At 47.5% G+C, this 15403-nt stretch overlaps 1 protein-coding gene across 1 annotated transcript in view; it reads left to right on the top strand.

Moving 5' to 3' along the window:
• Positions 1-15104, top strand: part of SSUH2 (ssu-2 homolog) — a 28997-nt gene extending 13893 nt beyond the window's left edge. Inside the window, exons 6-12 of the mRNA XM_054595272.1 lie at positions 333-457; positions 1435-1497; positions 3211-3296; positions 6663-6755; positions 7302-7407; positions 9332-9439; positions 14958-15104. Of these exons, the coding sequence (XP_054451247.1) occupies positions 333-457; positions 1435-1497; positions 3211-3296; positions 6663-6755; positions 7302-7407; positions 9332-9439; positions 14958-15104 (728 nt within the window). The remainder of the gene's footprint in view (positions 1-332; positions 458-1434; positions 1498-3210; positions 3297-6662; positions 6756-7301; positions 7408-9331; positions 9440-14957) is intronic.
• The last annotated feature ends 299 nt before the right edge of the window (positions 15105-15403 follow it).

Below are 15403 nucleotides of genomic sequence, written 5' to 3' on the forward strand. Positions count from 1 at the left end.
ACATGCCTTCTTCTATGTAATTTTCACTTCCATTTTATATGGTTTGTGCCCCTATTTTAGAGATGAGACAACTGAAGGTCAAGTGATATAACTTGTTTGGAGTTACACAGCTGAGAAGTAGAAGAACCAGGGGTCAAACCCAAGTCTCTTCAACCCCGAAGCTTGAGTGCTTAACTACAAACTCCAAGGGGACCCTTACCTACCCCTCCTTGGAGCCCCAGGGTCCAGCCTAATGCCCGGAGCTGAGCAAAGACTCTGTATTATTTGGTGGATAAGTGCAAGTTTCTTCTGCAGTTGTTTGCTGTTCTTACAAGGATCTGTTTCTGTGTCAGACCACTTAGTAGATGGACCACGAAGAGGGACCTCCCCCAGGCTTTGGGACTTCAAGGTCCAGGTCCCTCCGATGTTTCAAGAAGACACCAGGAAGTTCCAGGTTCCTCACTCATCAGTGGTCAAGGTAACTTCTGTCTGAGCTGCTTTTCCAGGGACTGTAGGTTTCCTGAAACACTATCCTTCTAGAAAGGAAACACCAAATCTGGACTCTTGGCTTATCTCTTGGTTATCTATTCATGTAGCATAAGAATTATCCCATTTAGAAAAATTGTTACCAGCTTTAAATAGTGAGCATTCATATTCCTAAACCATCTGAGTGTTTATCCTCCCTGTCCCCTTTTTTGGTCTGATAGTAAACTGCTGAAGTGCTGAATGAAATATATAAAATAAAGTCAAAACATTGTTGGGATTTTTCATAGAAATCAATAGGGGAGCAGAATTTAATTTCTCTTCTGTTTTACACAAATGATCATGACATGAAATGAGGGTAACCTAATGTACGACAAAAGCACAGCTGAGACATTTTATGTTATGTTCTCATCTAATTACCTGTCTTGTTTTCACTTTAGAACTTGATTCAAGCATGTAATTTTATCCCATGTGTTTTCCTAGTATTATGAGATGGGGAGGACTCTGAGAGCTCAGTAAAGTGTTCCATTCTTTTCTCCAGAGTGGAAAAGCAATGTTGGTCTGGTGATTAAATTCCGGTAGCTAGATTGTTGTCTTTCACAAAAATGCTGTCCATTTTTATGACTCCTATTCCCAAAGACCATTTTAGCTGCTGGATGGGCGAAAGACACCAGCCTTTGTGGGTTAGCCTGGGAGTGTGAGTTAGGATGTGCGACTTGGAGAGCAAGAGTCCCTTACTTAGCCTCCAGGACAGACGGGGCGGGGGCTCTCCGGAAATGATGGCATGGTCTCCTGGGCTAGGTGTCCAAGGCCCTTTGGAATTGTGGTCAAGTGGGAACGGCCATCTTTCCCCTCTGGCTCTGAATGGCTGCACCTGTTTGGGATGGTGACACGGGAGTGGGGGTGGGGGCGGAGGTAATGAAACTGTAGGTATCTGAGAAACTAGATCCAGAGAACGCATTTCACCATCAGGAATGCCACAAATGCCGTGGGCATGGGCGCTACAAGTGCAGCGGCTGCCACGGGGCCGGCATGGTGAGTTATGGTGGCGGTTGGTAAGTGTAGCATGGGCAGGGGAGCCAGAAGGCTGGGCAGGGGGCCGGACGCTCCCCACGCTAACAGGGTGACCTCAGGCAAGTCCTTCTCCCTTGTTGGGCCCCCATTTTCCCTCCTGTAAAATGGGAAAGTTGGATAGGATGGTCTCTACTGGCCTTTTTCACTTTGATGGTTTATGATTTTAATTCTTCTCTTCTTTTCTCATCCGTCTACAAACATTCATTGAGCCCTTGCTTGGCACTAGGCCCAGCAAGAGGACCAAGACCTGGAGTCCTTCCCACCAGGGACCCCTGTCTGTGGGGGAGACTGACAGTGAGTAGCACCTGTAGTACAAGGTGATGAGCGCCAAGAAGGTGAAGTTCATAGGGCTTCCAGAGACCAAAGAGATGGGTCTTGTAGTGATTTGTGAGGGCTACTGTAATAAATTACCACAAACTCAGTGGCTTAAAACAACAGAAATTTATTCTTTCACAGTCCTGGAGGCTGGAAGTTCAAAATCAGGATGTCAGCAGGTTGATTCCTCTGGAGGCCCTGAGGCAGAAGCCATCGACTGAGCTCTGGCAGCTGCTGGCCATCCTTGGCTTGTAGCTGTGTCACGCCCCTCTGCCTCCAGCCTCACATGGCCATCTCCATGTGTGTGTCTCCGTGTGTTTTCCTGGCTTTCTTATAAGGACACCAGTCATTGGATTTAGGGCTCACCCTAGTCCAAGATGACCTCATTTTTAGTAACTATATCTGCATAGACTATTTCCAAAAGAGGTCACATTTGGAGGTTCTGTTGAATGTAATTTTTGGTGGGGGTAGGAGGAGGGTCACTATTTGACCCAGTACAGGCCCCTAAGCACACAGCCAGGCTCTTATGGTATCAGCATTCTTTTTAAAAACTTTCAGGGCTCCTAATCATCCCAGGAGTAGTACCAAGCTCCTCATGAGTTCTTAGCTCTCCCCACTTATACCTATTCCTTTGGACACATACTGACCACTTGTCACCCTGAGCTGTGGCTTCCTCCATCCATCCATCTGCCTGCCTGACATTACACCCTGTTGGTGCCCTCCTTCTGCCTGCTGCGTGCTCACTCCTCTACCCACCTGAGCACGTCTTGGGGCCAGTTGTGCCAACACCTGGTCTATTTTATGCCCGCCCTCTTGCTATTTGCCTCCTTGTGGCTTTCCCAGAGCACCCCCCAAGGTCATTTCTGTGCCTTCCTCCACCTCTCCTCCTCTTCCCCTACTTCTTCCTCCCTCAGGCTTCCCCTGAGATTTCTCTGGAGCCCACCCTGAGCCAACTGTGGGGGAATTGCCTGAGTCACCTCTGGGGGCCTTCCCAAGATGAGATTTCCAACTGCAACACTAGGTCCCTCGGCCAGCCCATCCCTCTAACTGCTCCCTCTGGCCATCGCTGTTTGGTTAGGGGACAGTCCCAGAGTTCATGGGAATCAGCAAGGAGCGGGAGAGACTGGTATCCCAGGAGAAACAGGGATGTTAGGATGTAGTCTTTGAAAGGTACAACTGGGGGATCCTAAGATACACTACTCTTAACCCTCCCATTTTACAGATGAAGGGTTGAAGGCCCAGGGAGAAGAAGGGGCTTGCCCAAAGTCACCAGAGTGGGATTTGAACCATGTCTTGGGATGCTTTTGGCCCCACTTCCCTGGGAGGCAAGAGAGTGCTAAAGCCGTGGTGTGTCTGCAGGTGAGGTGCCCTTCCTGCAGCGGAGCCAAGCGCAGAGCCAAGCAGCCGCGGAGGTGTCAGATGTGCTCAGGCTCTGGCAGGCACAGGTATGAGCAGGTTTCCCTGGCTTTCTTGCTTTTCATTGTCTGCCCTTTTGGAAGGCAACCAGGCACCCTGTCTGTCTTTTCAATCCTGTGTACTCAGAGCTCTGTGCATAGTAGGTGCTTGGTAAACCTTTGTGGAGTGGGCAGACTTTTTCTTGAGGCCTGATATTTCTGAACAAGACTGGAGCTCATCAAACAATCTGTGGGTCAGGTGTAAGGAGCAAGGCCCTGCAGGAAGGAAGGGGGGCAGTTTAGGGAGGGGAGACTTGTTCCTGCTCATGCGGGTTAGGAAGTGAATATAAAAAACCACCCGAAGGTGAGATTCTTTTATTAAAAGTATATTTTATTGATTATGTTATTACAGTTGTCCCAGTTTTTCCCCTTTACCCTCTCTGCCCTGTATCCCCTTCCCTTCAGCAATCCCTCCTTATTTCTTCTTGTCCATGGGTCATGCATATAAGTTATTTGGCTTCTCCATTTCTTATACTATTCTTAACATCCCCCTGCCTATTCTGTATCTACCAATTATGTTTTTTAATCCCTGCACCTTTTCCCTCATTTTCCCCCTTCCCCCTCCCAAATGATAACCCTCCATGTGATCTCCATATCTCTGATTCTGATCCTGTTCTGGTTTTTTGCTTAGTTTTGCTTTTTTTTTTTTTTTTAAAGATTCAGTTTTTGATAGTTGTGAATTTGTTGCCTTTTTTAATGTTCATAGTTTTGATCTTCTTTTTCTTAAATAAGTCTCTCTAACATTTCGTATAATAATCGCATGGTGATGATGAACTCCTTTAGCTTTACCTTGTCTGGGAAGCACTTTATCTGTCCTTCCTTCTAAATGATAGCTTTGCTGGATACAGAAATCTTGGTTGTAGGTCCTTGCTTTTCATCCCATTAGTACATCTTGCCAGTCCCTTCTTGCCTGTAAAGTTTCTTTTGAGAAATCAGCTGATCAGTCTTGTGGGAACTCCTTTGTAGGTAGTTCTTTGCTTCTCTCTTGCTGCTTTTAAGATTCTCTCTTTATCTTTAACCTTTGGCATTTTAATTATGATGTGTCTTGGTGTGGTACTCTTTGGGTCCAACTTATTTGGGATTCTCTGTGCTTCCTGGACTTGTATGTGGATTTCCTTCACCAAATTAGGGGAGTTTTCTTTCATTGTTTGTTAAAATAAGCTTTCAGTTTCTTGTTCTTCCTTTTCTCCATCTGACATCCCTGTGATTCAGATGTTGGCATGTTTGGAGATGTCCCAGAGTCTTCTTATACTCTGCATGGTTTTTTGTTTTTTTTTTAATTTTTATTTATTCTTTCTTTTCTGGTTGATTGCTTATTTCTTCCTTATATTCCAAGTTGTTTATTTAAATCATAGCTTCCCTCCCTTCATTTCTGGCTCCCTGAGGTTTTTCTTTATTTCACTTAGCGTAACCTTCATTTCTTCCTATATGTTGTTGCCATAGTCAATGAATTCTTTGAGCATCTTGATCACCAGTGTCTTGAACTCTTTATCTCATAGGTTGACTATTTCTGTTTTGCTTAATTCTTTTTTGTGGAGCTTTGTTCTGTTCTTTCATTTGGGCCATGTTTCTTTGTATCCTCAATTTCACAGCTTCCCTGTGTTTGTTTCTGTGTGTTAGGTAGAGCTGCTTTTGCTCCCTGTCTTAGTAGTGTGGCCTGCTGTAGAAAAGGCACCTATAAATTTTGTGGGGGCGGAGCCTTAGGTGATTGCCAGGGTGGGGCAACCCGTGTCGCTGCTTTGTGGCTCTGTGTAGGGGGAGGGCTCAGAGAGGGGACTGTGCTGCTGCCTGGTCTCTGGAGGTTTGCCTGGTACTCACCGCCTTTCCAGTCACTTCACCCACTCCCCACATGTGCCTGGTGCTCTTCCAGCTATTGCCCTGGTGTTTATCCCAGAGTGGGTGGGTTCGCATGTTTCGAGACTGTAGGGCCTTTTAAGTGGAGTTTCCTGAAAATCTGGCAGTTTCTTCTGCTGCCCCAAGCCCCAGTGGTTTTTACAGCCAGAAGTTATGGGGGTTTATCTTCCCGGCACTGGATCTCTGGGCTCTGTGGTCTGGCCTGGGGCTGGCATCACTCACTCCCAAGGTATCCCTTCTGATTTTTATCCACCACATGTGAATGCGGGACTGCCTGTGCCCGTTCTGCCACCGCTCTCACCTCTCTGTGCCACACCGTGTCTCCTCGCCTCTCCATCCCATCTGGATGAATGTGGCTTCTTTAAATCCTTGGTTGTCAGACTTCCATACAGTTCAATTTTCTGACAATTCTAGGTGTTAATTGTTTTGAGATTTAGTTGTAACTTTTTTTGTGGTTTTGTGAGGAGGCAAAGTGTGTCTACTTATGCCTCCATCTTGACTGGAAGTCTCAAAGGTGAGATTCGTAACTGAGGATCTGGGCCTGGGAAACACTTATTTTTAACTCCTTGCAGGGTGTGCGTGGAGGAGGAATCAATGAAAGTTGGTTGATTGACTGAATAATCAACAGTTTCATCTCTGCTTACAGGGCTTTGCAAACAGTGGGGCATTGTATTTTGTAAAACATTTCCTTTAATGTATTATAAATCTTTAAATGGAAATAGGAAACCATGAGGAGTGAAACTATTCAAAACTGTGTTGGTTAAACAGCATCCTTCTAACAAGGCAGATGGCAAAGCTCTGGTGGACCTGCCACCTGTGATTGGTAAAGAAGGTCTTTGATGTGGAAAAAACCTCAGATTTCTTTTATTTACAAATGAAAGAAATCCAATTCAAACTGGCTTCAGCAAAAAAGTAAATTTACAGTCTTGTGTAACAGAAAAGTCCAGGAGTATATTTCTGGCATGGTTTCAGGCACAGCTGGTGCAGGTGCTTAAACAACGTCACCAGGAATCTGTCTCCAGTTCTCACTCTGCTCTCCTTTGTGTTGGTTTTATTCTCAGTCATGCTGTCTCTTGTGAAAGAGGGGACCACCAGCAGCTCCAAGCTTAGTAACCTCAGTAGAAAAGGGTGTCCCTTTTTTTAGTTTCAGCGAAAGTTCCAGGGTGGGTCTCATTGCACTTACCTGGGTCATGTGTCTGTCTTTGTATCAGTCATTGTGACCAGGGAGACGGACTAAGCTGACTGTCCAGGCCGAGGTCCCAAGCTGGGCATAGAAGGGCTGGGGGAAGCCTGTGAACCATATAGACTGGGTGATAGAAGGGTGGTCCAAAGGGAAATTGGGGCACTACCACCAGAAGCAAGAAGTCTAGATGGTGGCAGGGTAGAAGCAATCCATGCCCACCACAGTTCCCCTCTGTGAGGAAGGATTTGGGGATGGGGGCCTCCAGAAGCTACCAGGGCCCCTTGAGTATCTGAGTGGTACTGACAATGTATCCCTCCCAGATGCAGCACGTGCTCAGGGAGGGGGAACAAGACCTGTGCCACCTGCAAGGGGGAAAAGAAACTGTTGCACTTCATCCAGCTGGTCATCATGTGGTATGTGGTAGTGTCTGAAAGCAGTGGCCCAGCGGCAGTAGCTGGGGGACATGGCCTGAACTAGTTTCTGCAGAGAAACTCCACTTGGTTGGGGCTTTTGCAGTTCAGGAACCTGCTGGGGAAAAAGGGCGTAAAACTACTTGGAAAGGGGAGAGACCCCCGGGAGGAGGAGCAGGGGGCGGGGGGGATACCAACGGGCTGGTACAGACCTGAGTTCACATTCTGACATCACCGCTTTCTAGTGCAGCAACCACTGGGCACCTGGGCATTCCTGTCTGTGTTCTAAATTCCCACATCAGGGGCGGTCCCAGGTCTTATGGGTTCCTCCTGTTGGGCACTTTTCTAAGCACTTCACAGGGAAGGGTGAACTGAGATAATGAGACAGAGCTCTCAGTACTTTACTAGTTTCCCAGTTTACAGTTGAATGTACTGAGGCCCAGTAAAGAACTTTCCCCAGGTCCCACAAATAGTAGTGCAAGACTGCATCCCAGGTCTGTCTGATTCCAAATCCACGTTCTGAAGCATCCCTCATCCCTTCACCTCCAGGAAAAACAGCCTGTTTGAGTTTGTGTCTGAGCACCGGCTGAACTGTCCCATGGAGCTCCTAGCTAAAGCCAAAGGAGAAAACCTCTTTAAGGACGAGAATACGATGGTAAGGAGGGTTTTGCAGAGCACCCCACGGAAGCTATGTTCCTCTTCTGGCTCTTCTGGCTTTTGATGGGGGCTGCATTCATTTAGAAAGACAGGCTGTGGGGGAACAGAGCTGGCCGGACAGGACAGAGGCATCTGGGTCACTGTGGGGCCAGCCCTCCCTTGAATTGCACATTCTGGGCCCTTCCTCCCTTTTCCTTCCTTCCCCTGCCTCCTTTCTACAAACATGGAGACCCTCCTCCTGTACTAGGCACCATTCTGGAACCATTCTCTCATTGTCCAACAAAATCCCCGCTTTGTAGATCTCCCAGTCTGGTGAGGGAGAAGATAACGTTTCACCACAATGTCAGATGGCAGTAAGGGTCATTGAGGAATAAGCAACCGGAACGAGGAGACAGGAAGGGTTAGGGGTGTTGTTTCAGCTGGGGCACAGGGAGGTGACAGTGGGCAAAGACCAGAATGCAGTGCAGCAGGGGAGTGGATCTTGTGGTCACTAGGATGAGGGTGTCCAGCAGAGGAAACAGCAGGGCAGAGGCTTGAAGAACAGCAGAGGGCAGTTGGGCTAGAAGGCAGCGAGCCAGGTAGGGCAAGGAGCTGAGACATGAGAAGTGCCAGCAGGGAGGGTCCTGGTGGTCAGGGGTTGCAAGCTCCGGTCCTCGGCCTGCTTTTATAGAGTTTTATTGGAACATAGCCCTGCCTGTTTGTTTATGTATTGTCTGTGGCTGGCTTTGTGCTGCAAGGCAGAACTGAGTAGTTGAGACAGAGATCCTATAGCCCACGAAGCCCGAAATATTTACTCCGTGGCCCTTGACAGAAAAGATTCGCCAATCCTGCTGTAGGCCTTGGCAGGGAACTGGCCTTTAAGGGCAGCCTGATCAGAGTCTTCATGCTGTTTTCTCTGAGAGGGTCAGAACTCAGTCTCTCCCTCTTTTTTTTTTCCTTCCTTCCTTCCTTCCTTCCTTCCTTCCTTCCTTCCTTCCTTCCTTCCTTCCTTCCTTCCTTCCTCTCTTTCTTCCTTTCTTTCAGTGTGTGGCCTTCTCAGATCGGCTTCTTTTGCTTTGTAATACACATTTTAAAAATTGAGATATAATTAACATATATCATTATATTAGTTTTAGGTGCACGACAATGATTTGATATATGTATCTATTGTGAAATGATCACTGCGAGAAGTCTAGGTAACATCCATCACCCTACATAGTTGCCATGCATAGTTATATAATATTTTTTCTTGTAATGAGAATTTTTAAGAGTAATTCTCTTAGCAACTTGCAACACAGTGTTATTTATTATAGTCACCATGTTGTTCAATACATCTCTAGGACTTATTTTATAACTGGAAGTTTTTACCTTTCGAACATCCCCCCTCTCCCCAACTTCATTTCATCCATCCCTCATCCCCTTCTCTGGCAACCATCAATCTCTTCTCTGTATTTAGGAGTTTGGTTGTTTTGTTTTGTTTAGATTCCACATACAAGTGCAAACATACAGCATTTGTCTTTCTCTGCCTAACTTATTTCAGGTCAAAATGTCAGGTCTTCCTTTTTCTTTTCTTTTTTTTTTTTTATGGCTGAATAACATTTCTCAGCCTCCTTCCTTTGCCCCAGTCACTACGACTTCCTAAAGGCATCATCCCTCTGGGAAGCCCTGCACCCCACCCCAGTGAGGCGGCCTCAGGGGCTTGCTGGGGGACTGGCCACTGCAGGTGGAGGAATACTCTGTCCACAGCCCCCTTTAGGTGGAATTTCCATCAAAATGTGGGTAATAAAGGGTCTGTGAAGCTCAAGCAACCCCTACCTGCATGCTGCCTGACCTGGGGCCCTTCCCAATCTAGGCTTGTTCTCCCATCCACCTGAAATCGATTGCCAAGCCTCCAAGGCAGGGGCTTGGTCAGAATAGCGAGGTGGTTGCGTCTCTCTCCTCAGGTGTACCCCCTTGTCGACTTCCCCCTGCGGGAGATCTCTCTGGCCTCCGAGCGGGGCATTGCCCAGCACAGCGCCACCCTCGCCTCCAGAGCCCGTGTCCTTCAGCAGGTGAGCCGGCGGACCCTGGGGTTGTTGGGAAGCAGGCTCCTGGGGCCAGCTGAGAGCTCCGAGGGCAAGGGCATTGTCCCCCTTGTCACATAAGAGAGGTAATGGGATGTTCCCTCTGCTGCGGGCTCCTTCCTGAGAAGGGCAGGGAGGAAGGGTGGGGAAGAACCAGCCAGAGGGAGAGCGGTGGGGAGGAGTCCGAGCTTGAGGAACACAAGGAGTCCTGGGGACTGACCTGAGGCCAGTGTGGCTGGAGGCAGACAGAAGGGCAGGCCACACAGTCCATGGTGACAAGCATTGATTTTTTTATCCCGAGAGCGATAAGCAGCTATGGCAGGGTTTCAAGGAAGGATGTGTCTCAGTGTGATTTTGATCAGAACTTTCCCCCCGTCCCCGCTCTCCCCTCTCAGTAGTGAGAGAAGGGAAGGGAAATCTCGAGATCCAGGGTTTTAGGCAGGGTGTGAACCCAGCGTCTTGCCCCTCAGGTGGCTTCCCAAGTCCCAGGCCTGGGAGGGGCAGGGGTGGCAGCCAGGGCTAGGGTTGCTTTGGTGCGGTATTCCTGTGGCCACTAGGTGGCAGTGGTGCCCGTCTGCGTCCCCGGGAGAGGCATTCGTAGCCGCTGGCTGGAAGCTTCGGGAAGGAGGAGCCTGGACAGGGAATGCACAGCACTTTCTCTGTGAGGGGGCCAGACCCGGGGCGACTCTTGCTGAGAGGGCTCAGGTCCTGGTTCTCCTGCATCCTAACCTGGTCATAGCCACCTGCCTTCTCCTTGAAGTCTAGTTTCTCACCTGTGGAAAAAGAAATGCTAAAAGGGCCTCAGGGGGCCTTGTAAGGATGAGGAAATTGTCTTTTTAATTTTAAAAATTTTATTAAATTTATTGGAATGACATAGGTTAAGATTATATAGGCTTCAAGTGTACAATTCTACAATACATCATCTGCATATTGCATTGTGTGCTTACCACCCAAAATCTAGTCTCCTTCAGTCACCACTTATCTCCCCTTTACTATCTTCAACCTCCACCCACCCACTGCCCCTCTGATAATCACCATGCTGTTGTCTGTCTATGAGTTTTTGTTTGTTCATTTGTTGCTTTCAGTCTCACATCCCACATGCGAGTGAAATCATATGGTTCTTGACTTTTTCCATCTGACTTATTTCTCTTAGCATGATATTCTGCAGATCCATCCATGTTGTTGCAAATGGCAATATTTCATCTTTTCTTATGGCTGAGTAGTATTTCATTTTATATAAATATCACATCTTCTTTGTCCATTCATCCCTTGAAAGACACTTTGGTTACTTCCATGTCTTACTGTTAGAATAGCCATTCTAACAGGTGTGAACTGTTATCTTTCTGTGGAAGCACAGCTCTTTTTTTTTAATGTCTATTGGCCATTTGGATGTCTTATTGGGAGAAGTATATGGGTTAGGTCCTCTGACCATTTTTTAAATTGGATTTTTTTTTGGTTTTTTGTTATTGAGTTTATAAATTCTTTATATATCTTGGCTGTTGTTTGCAAATATCTTCTCCCATTCGACTGGTTGCCTTTTTGTTGTGTTGATGGTCCTTTTCCTCAAGATTTTTTTAGTTTGATAAATTTCACTCACTTATTTTTACTTTTATTTTCCCTGCCTTTGGGGACAAAGTCATAAAATCCTCTCTAATACCAAGGTCCATATGTCTAATACCTATGTTTTCTTCTATGTAATTTATTGTTTCAGGCCTTATATTTAGGTTTTTGATTCATTTTGAATTAACTTTTGTGTATGGGGTCAAGCAGTAGTCTAATTTCATTTATTTGCATGTGGCTTTCTAGTTTTTCCAGCACAACTTATCGAAGTGGTTTTCTTTTCTCCACTGTATGTTTTGGGTCCTTTGTTTCAATTCTGTTCCATTGGTCTGCATGTCTGTTTTTTTGTTTTTTTTTCCCCCAATACCATGCTGTTTTGATTAGAGACAATTTTCTTTAAGCACTTGAAGCCTGGTAATCAAAATGTCCCTGTCCCTTCTGTCCCCTTGGCAATGAGTATTTCCCCTCTCTCTCTGCACATCTCCCCTCTTTGCAGAAGAGAGGAGGATGCATTTAATTTGAAATGAATAAATGGCCATGTTGGAACTGGAACGTTTCCCAGAAATCATAGTATTGGGATGCTGCAAGCTCAAACGCCTACCAGAGCCAGGAGGTAATGTGGTCCACAGGGGCCAGCTACCATCAGCTTCATGTAAGCAGAAAAGCAAAGATTGCAGACCTTCTAAAGTCCACATTTTTATATGAAACCTTCTAACTTTTCAATATTGACAACAAAATTTTTTAAAAATGCTAATAACCCTGCATGGGTCGATGGGCCTGCTTTGCCTGTGGGCCATCATAGGCTGTCCCTGGTCTCGTCCAAACCTATGACTTTTCTGATGAAGCAGAGGAGGCCCAGAGAGTGGGAGTAACCTGCCCAAGGTCACACAGCCTCTCAGTGGAAGAACCCAGGAGTAGAACCTGAGTTTTCTAACTCTAAGCCAAATGTTATTCACTGTATTCACAAAGAGACACAAATGGCTCTTTGGAAGTCAGTGTAGACTCTAAGGGGTATCAGCCTGCGGGGCGATTTGGGGCCATTTTCACTGGGTCAGACTTGGAAGGGACAATTCGCTTACTGGGTCAGGACCTGATTGCCAGCTCAGGCACATACTTGTGGCTGTGAGCCCCTTTCTTCTGCTCCATGGGCCTGAGTGCCCCCATCTATGAAATGAGCAGGGTTGGACCTTGCCTTAGGTTGGGCTCTGCAGCAGCCGATCCCGGACGAGTGTTTGTGGGCCCATCATTTCTTAAGGAAGGGCTCCCAGGAGAACCTGTGGAGCTGCAGAGTGAGGAGGGAGAGGCCACACAAGAGTGCGGTACTGGCAATGGCCCAGCCTCTGCACCATCCCTGGGGAGCTGAGCATCAACCATACCTCAGGGTGTCCTGGAGGAAGGGGAGCTGGGACTTCATTCTTCAGCACCATCCAATCGCTGGCACAGCCTCCCAGGCACTTTCTGCCCTGGGAGGAAGGTGGGTTCCATATCTCAAGGATGGGACCCAGGAGAGGAAGGTCGAGCTATGAGCAGCAGAATGTGTAAAGGTGGAGGTGGGTTGGCGGTGTAGATTTGAGGGGACCCACGTGGGACGAGAACAATGTCCCCAAAAGGCCCCAGGATAGTGTCTCAGGAAGCTCACTCTTCAGCGCTCATCTCCTAGGGTTTGGATCACAGTAAAGAGCCCCACAGACCGAGGTGTCTTCTCAGGAACTGGGGAGAGCGAAAGAACGTGATTCAGCAGCTTGTGGACACTAGTGTTTAGCCCAGTACTCTTTTGCCTCTAAGACAGACAGTTGGAATCTTTTTTGGAACTTTCATTTGACAGCTGGGGAAACTGAGGCCCAAAGAGGGGAAGTGACTGCCAAAATCTAGACCCAGGCGGCCGGCCGTGGTTGGAACCTGGTCTCCTGGGGTTTTCCCCTGCAGCACAGTCCTGTCTTGGGCAACACGAACCATTTGCGAACCAGCCCAGCAGGGAAGGGAAAATGGGGCAGAGGCACATTTTTCTTTAAAAGGAAATGTAATGAGAGAAGAGGCCACATCTGTGAATCTTTTTCCTAAATTGCCCTTTGGTCCTGGATCTGTCGACAAAAATTCATGCTGATATTTTGTTCAGGACTGAGGAGTTAGTGAGTGGAATACAGTCAAGACATCGGCCCCAGCCTCTCAGACCTGGGGTCAGCTCATCCCAGGGACATGTCCTACGTGTACAAACAAATAAACAGCCAGTTACATGATAAGCACTCGATGGAAATTGATGTCCTGACCTGTTTGTGGCCTCAAATTTGCAGACCATTTGAATTAGAAGCAGCTGGAGGCAGGCAGTGGTGGGGTGGTATTACTGAGCTCTCTGTTTGATCTAAGAAGAAATGTCTGGAAACGAGAGCATCCTGACACCGCTGTCCAGGCCCTCCGAGCCGGGATGTGGGCTCCCATTGGTTCCTGCCTCGTAGTTCCATGTTGGGCCTTCTGTACCAGAATGTGAAGAGAGGTCTTCTACCTTTTATTTCCAAAATTAACACTTGGAAGTTGGTTTCTGGCATATGGAGAAAACTCAGTCTCACAATCTCATTTGGTTGTATCAATAACTCTTTGACTTAGAAGTGTTATCCCCATTTCACAGATGAGGAAACTGAGTCCCAGATAAAGGAAATGTGAGATTCCACAGAAAGCTTCATGGAAAAGGCACAGTCTGGCTCTGATTCCCTGTCCTGCCACAATGTCATGCTACCTCTCAGCTTCTACCCCCTGGAGTAGGAGGCTGCTTTTCAAAATCCCCTCCCCAGCCTGTTTCACCCTTTCCCCAGCGCCTCAGACCATTACCTACAGGACTTGGAGAGGAATTTCCTAAGGAGAGAAATTTCTGGCAAGTGAGAGGGTCTGATCCTGGGTCAGCCATGCCACGTCCCTCTACATTGGGGATCCCTAAACCTGAGTCTGAGACATGGGAACAACCAGCGCAGAAGCCCTTAGGGGTTTTGACATAGAGCCTGGCCCACAGGATGTCCCCAAGAAAGCTTTGCTTCAGCGATGAGGGGTGACTTTCCTCTGTTAAATGCATCTGTATTTGTTGATAACAAAACAGCACCAAAGGCTAATGGGGATGGTTGCCTCAGTAGGAGGCCAGCATTCCATTCAGGGCCCCTTGATTCTGGAAGGCTGTTGAGTCAATGCTCAGAGAAGGGGCCTGAGAGTGAGGGACTTTAGGACCATTCTGTAGGATGCAGTGAGTGTCCCAGGCTCTTAGGTAGAGGTGGCTGCTGGGAGGAGGTTTGAGCATCAAACAGGTCCAGCAAAGGTGAGGCGATGGAGTTTAACATGGATGATCATCCAAACTGGAAATCCCATGAGCCCACTGGCCTCAGTTTCCCCATTTGCAGAAGGAGGGGGGTATTTGAGAAAAGCTTCTCACAGGAGGGTGGATGCAAAACCATGGCGGGGGTGCAGGGGAGGGAGGGATCTGAGAAAACAGCCTGGAACAGCCGACTGAACTATGAAATTTCTTTGATGTCAATGTTTTATCTTAAAATTTAATTCAAATTGTATAATCCACTCCTTAATATGTCCATGGTTGTTGTAGTATGAAAATGTTTAAAACGATTTTATCCTCTACCTTTCTCTATCTCCTACCCCCATCTCAAAACTAATGTTTCTGGGAGATGTCCTCTTTGGCTGGTGACTCTCCACGCATCCCATGACTCCTCTGGGGAGGCCTGCACATCCGCTTCCTAAAACCTAGAATCAGATGGTGTCTGTTTGGGCCAGAGCTTAGGGTGTATGGAGGAGTACAGTGGAGATACATCTAGAAAGGCAGATTGCAGCCAAAATGCCAACTCCAGAGCATGAACTTCATCCCACAGGTAGTAGGGGAGCTCCTGACAGTTCTTAAGCAGGCGAGTGACTTGAACAGAGCACTGAAGTTTTTCCTGGCCAATTGTTTCCTCAGCGCCAGACCATTGAGCTGATCCCCCTCACAGAAGTTCATTACTGGTACCAAGGAAAGACTAATGTCTACTACATCTACGGCACCGACCACAGGGTGTACGTGGTGGACTATCCTGAGCGATATTGCTGCGGCTGCACCATTATCTGACACGGCTCGCCTGTCCCCTCAGCCTGCCACTCACAGTCACCAGGGAGGACAACCAAAGTCTCTGGGCTCACTCATCATTGGCGACATTGGGCAATCACTTACTGACCCTGGCGTGTCTGTCCTTCCAGAGAATTCAGCTTATCGTCTGTCAAACCACATGTCTTTCTGGAGCTCCTGTGATGGAATCCATCATATGTTTAATCTACAAGAACACATCCTCACCCATTCCTTTAGGACAAAGCATTTAAATGACAGGGGCATAAAGCAAAGATTGATACCTCAGTAGAGCGTGTGGTTTG

Source organism: Pteronotus mesoamericanus, unplaced genomic scaffold, assembly GCF_021234165.1.
Source record: "Pteronotus mesoamericanus isolate MK-2021 breed Mesoamerican mustached bat unplaced genomic scaffold, CSHL_Meso_final scaffold_54, whole genome shotgun sequence".
Lineage (NCBI taxonomy): Eukaryota > Metazoa > Chordata > Mammalia > Chiroptera > Mormoopidae > Pteronotus > Pteronotus mesoamericanus.